Source organism: Nicotiana tabacum, chromosome 15, assembly GCF_000715075.1.
Source record: "Nicotiana tabacum cultivar K326 chromosome 15, ASM71507v2, whole genome shotgun sequence".
NCBI classification, from domain to species: Eukaryota; Viridiplantae; Streptophyta; class Magnoliopsida; order Solanales; family Solanaceae; genus Nicotiana; species Nicotiana tabacum.
Genome location: NC_134094.1, coordinates 101650835 through 101654457, shown reverse-complemented (window position 1 = coordinate 101654457; position 3623 = coordinate 101650835). Strand labels below are relative to the sequence as shown.

The window sequence follows — 3623 nt, the reverse complement described above, 5'->3', positions numbered from 1 at the left end:
TAGTTCTTTTTACCAAGTAGGATGGAAATAAGTGTAAAAAAAAAGAGTGACTTATCTATGTATAACATTCTTTTAAAAAGCACTATACATTAACGGACGTTTTGAACGTTAAGATATAACGCTCTTTAAATATTTCTTTTAAAGAGCACTATATATTAACGGTCATTTTAAACGTTAAGATATAACTGCTCTTTAAAAAATGCTATATATATATATATATATATATATATATAACGTCACTAGGTCATGAGTCGATGTGCATGTATAAATGACAGAGTTGTGGACAACGTTGGCATCAATGATGGGGGTATGGGCTTTCAAACAGTTTTCCCAGCAAAAGTCTGTTTTGCGTCCCTCAAATTCATCCATCGCATCTGCAACTGGTTCTTTGCCCATTACTACTATGACATAACGGAGATCGACGGCGTTAATACCAATGAGCTTTACAACACCGTTCAACTCTACCTGAGCAGCTCTGCCTCCATCACTGGGAATCGCCTCAGTCTCACAAGGGGACTCAATTCCAGCGCCATCACTTTTGGGCTTTCCAATAACGATTCTCTCATTGACACATTCAATGGTACTGTTAAAGTCCTGTGGGAACACGTCGTCATCCCAAGGCAGGCCCAGACATTTTCATGGCGTCCTCTCCCAGAAGAGAAAAGGGGTTTCCTCCTACGTGCCAAGAAGAAAGACAAAGCAGTGGTGTTGGGCTCTTATCTGGATTTTGTCATGGAAAAAGCAAATGAAATTCGAAGGAAAAACCAAGATCGGTTGTTGTACACGAATTCACGTGGGGGTTCAATTGATTCCAGAGGCCATCCTTGGGGATCGGTACCCTTTAAACATCCCAGTACTTTTGAGACACTTGCTATGGATCCTCAGGAAAAGGCTGTGATTATGGCACATCTTTTGGGCTGATTTTTATTTTTATTTTTAGGTATAGCGCTCATTAAAGGGCGCTATACCCATTTAAATTATTGTTATGGCATGAGACTTATTGGTGGGCTCACAAAACAGGTATAACGCTCTTTAAAAAAGCGCTATACATCTGTAACGCTGTTATTAAAAGCGTTATATGTGTAACGCTTTTTTAAAGAGCGTTATACCTTAACGTCCAAAATGTCCGTTAATGTATAGTGCTCTTTAAAAGAGCGGTTATACATAGATATGTCACTCTTTTTTTTTACACTTATTTCCGTCCTACTTGACAAAAAGAACCACATTTAGGTTCTGGTATTAAGGATAGTGCAATAGAAAACTAAGAAGAAAGGTGATGAAAAATATACTAACTCAGAATTGTGGATGAAAAGTATAGAAGAATAGAGATGAGAAAATAGAGCTAACACTTGACAACTTCAGCATAAAATGCACTACGCATTCTACTGTATTTATAACTAATTATTTCACGTTGCACTTCACGCAGTGAGCACTTGCCTACGCTCAAAATGGGTCTCATACATAATTTCCAATTCTCCAAATATGTCCTTCGCCGAGTCACTTATTGAGTTCACAACAATACTTACCGTCTCAAATAGAACCTTGTCCGCAAGGTTCGAGTAAAGCAGAAATTGCAGCAATATCCGCTTGACACTGTCAACGGCAAATGAGTAATTCACAGCAACATCTTCGCATCTGGTACGAGGCGTAATAATATAGTGACGTAAATCAACATCTGCCATCAATGAAAGCAATCTTATGTCACACCTTAAGGTACCCAAAAAAGCATCAGCAACAAGCTTAACGTAGTGGCTCATTACTCTTGCATCAGTGCAAAGAAATGCACAGGAAAGGGCAACATAAATTAGTCTAATCTCAATTTGAACAACTCTTTTTCCCATCCCTATTGTTAAATTGGGTAAGGCATTTCACGAAATTTTAGCTTCCTCACTGTGATTATAGCCATGGAAAATAGATCTCGCCATCTGACACTAGGGATAAAATGATTGAATGAATGTTGCACCCTTTTTGTTTATGTAACGATGATTTGGTTTCATCCATCCAGCTTCTTCAGAGGCCTCAACAATATTTATAGCAGTTGCACTTAGATCTTTGGTTCGAGGTAGCAACTTAACAGAATAATATGTACAAATACCACCAAGCAAAACATTGGCAACAACCTCCTTCCTACATACAAGATCATAGGTGTTAGGTAGCAGAACCTGGATTCCTGGATCATACGGGTAAAAGTCGAAGCGTTGGCTCGTAATAACCTGCCCAAGTAGTCCTGCGTCCTTAGACATTGAAACAATACAAACAACACATGATGCTAACTTCTCTTCACTATAAATCTAATTACCCCATAGTGTAGCTATTGGATCATAAGTAGAAAAATTATTACTATTTGTAAACATATTTAGGTTGATAGAATATGTTATAGTGATATCATGTATACCGGGATCAAAGGGAAGACTAGCAAACTTGAGATAAACAACCAAATATACTGTGGAAGATGAATAATATTGCGAAATATATATGATGGTTTGGAACCCCACCTTGACAAGCCCTCTAAATGGCTTCATGTTAACCCCAACAACCAGTAAGTACATATCCATGAATTCTGCAGCTTCATATATATAGTTTCCAGCATAAACTAATTGACTTGATCGACCATGCAATATATAAAATGAGGACATAACATGCATTGTCATGTTCGAACTTAGACTCTTCCATTAAGTTGAGACAATGCAGTCCTTTGTCAAGCTTTAATAAATGTGCTGGCGCTTTGCTCTTCCATCCTTTTTTACCAGCAAACATAGCCAAAATCTTACTAGGTTGATGCAACTTTAGAACTTTAGAATTAGGAACTCCAACCCAGCAGGAAAGCAACATTAAAATTTTGTATACGGGGCTATAGCGAGTGATGACCTCTTCATAATGAATGAGCTCCATTAGTATCCAATGCATTACAACAATTAGATAAGCAATCTCACGGTGACACCACATTATGGACTGTTCCTCAAGGTGAGTAGGAGCACCATCAAAGGAATACAAAAAGGAATGTGCTTTAGACTCGCCTAGTAGCTTGTATGATGTACAAGAATTTTGAAAATTACAACTGCATTCGACACCCGTTTCGACTCCACCCACAGTCACCCAATCATACAACTTTGCAAATAAGCAACTCCTTTTGTTTCTAATTTCTTCAAACAATGTATGTACCTCCTCATTTTCTGTACCACATGTTAGATCCATGAACTCAGAACTAAGTTCTGGATCCCATACATAAAGATTTGTTACAGTTAATGTTATGGTGACATATAAGAAATTAGCACCACGATCAAATGGAAATCGATTCAAAATATGGTGATCATTGAATCCCCCAGTAGATTCCATATGCCCATCATCAGATAGCATTTTATCCGAAGGCATGTAACTTGTTGGAATGTCGTCCTCATTCTCCTTAAAAGAATTATCAAGATATAGGTCCTCAATAGTCTCAAGCTCCCAGAGAAATTCACCAATATACATGTCTTCAAAAGTCTCAAATTCAATTTGCTGTTTAGTAGGGTCGTGATCAAAAGAAGGTGCAGTAACATACTTCACTAGCATATCTCTTTGAGGACTTTTAGCAAACAATTGGACTTCACAGCTTTTAGGACATATAGCATCTTCATGGATCA

At 37.8% G+C, this 3623-nt stretch overlaps 1 protein-coding gene across 1 annotated transcript; it reads left to right on the top strand.

The window, feature by feature from the left end:
• The first annotated feature begins 246 nt into the window (after positions 1-246).
• On the top strand, positions 247-921 carry LOC107781963 (AAA-ATPase At5g57480-like). Its single transcript, XM_016602782.2, has one exon. It carries the CDS (start codon positions 247-249, stop codon positions 919-921), a length of 675 nt encoding a protein of 224 aa, XP_016458268.2.
• The last annotated feature ends 2702 nt before the right edge of the window (positions 922-3623 follow it).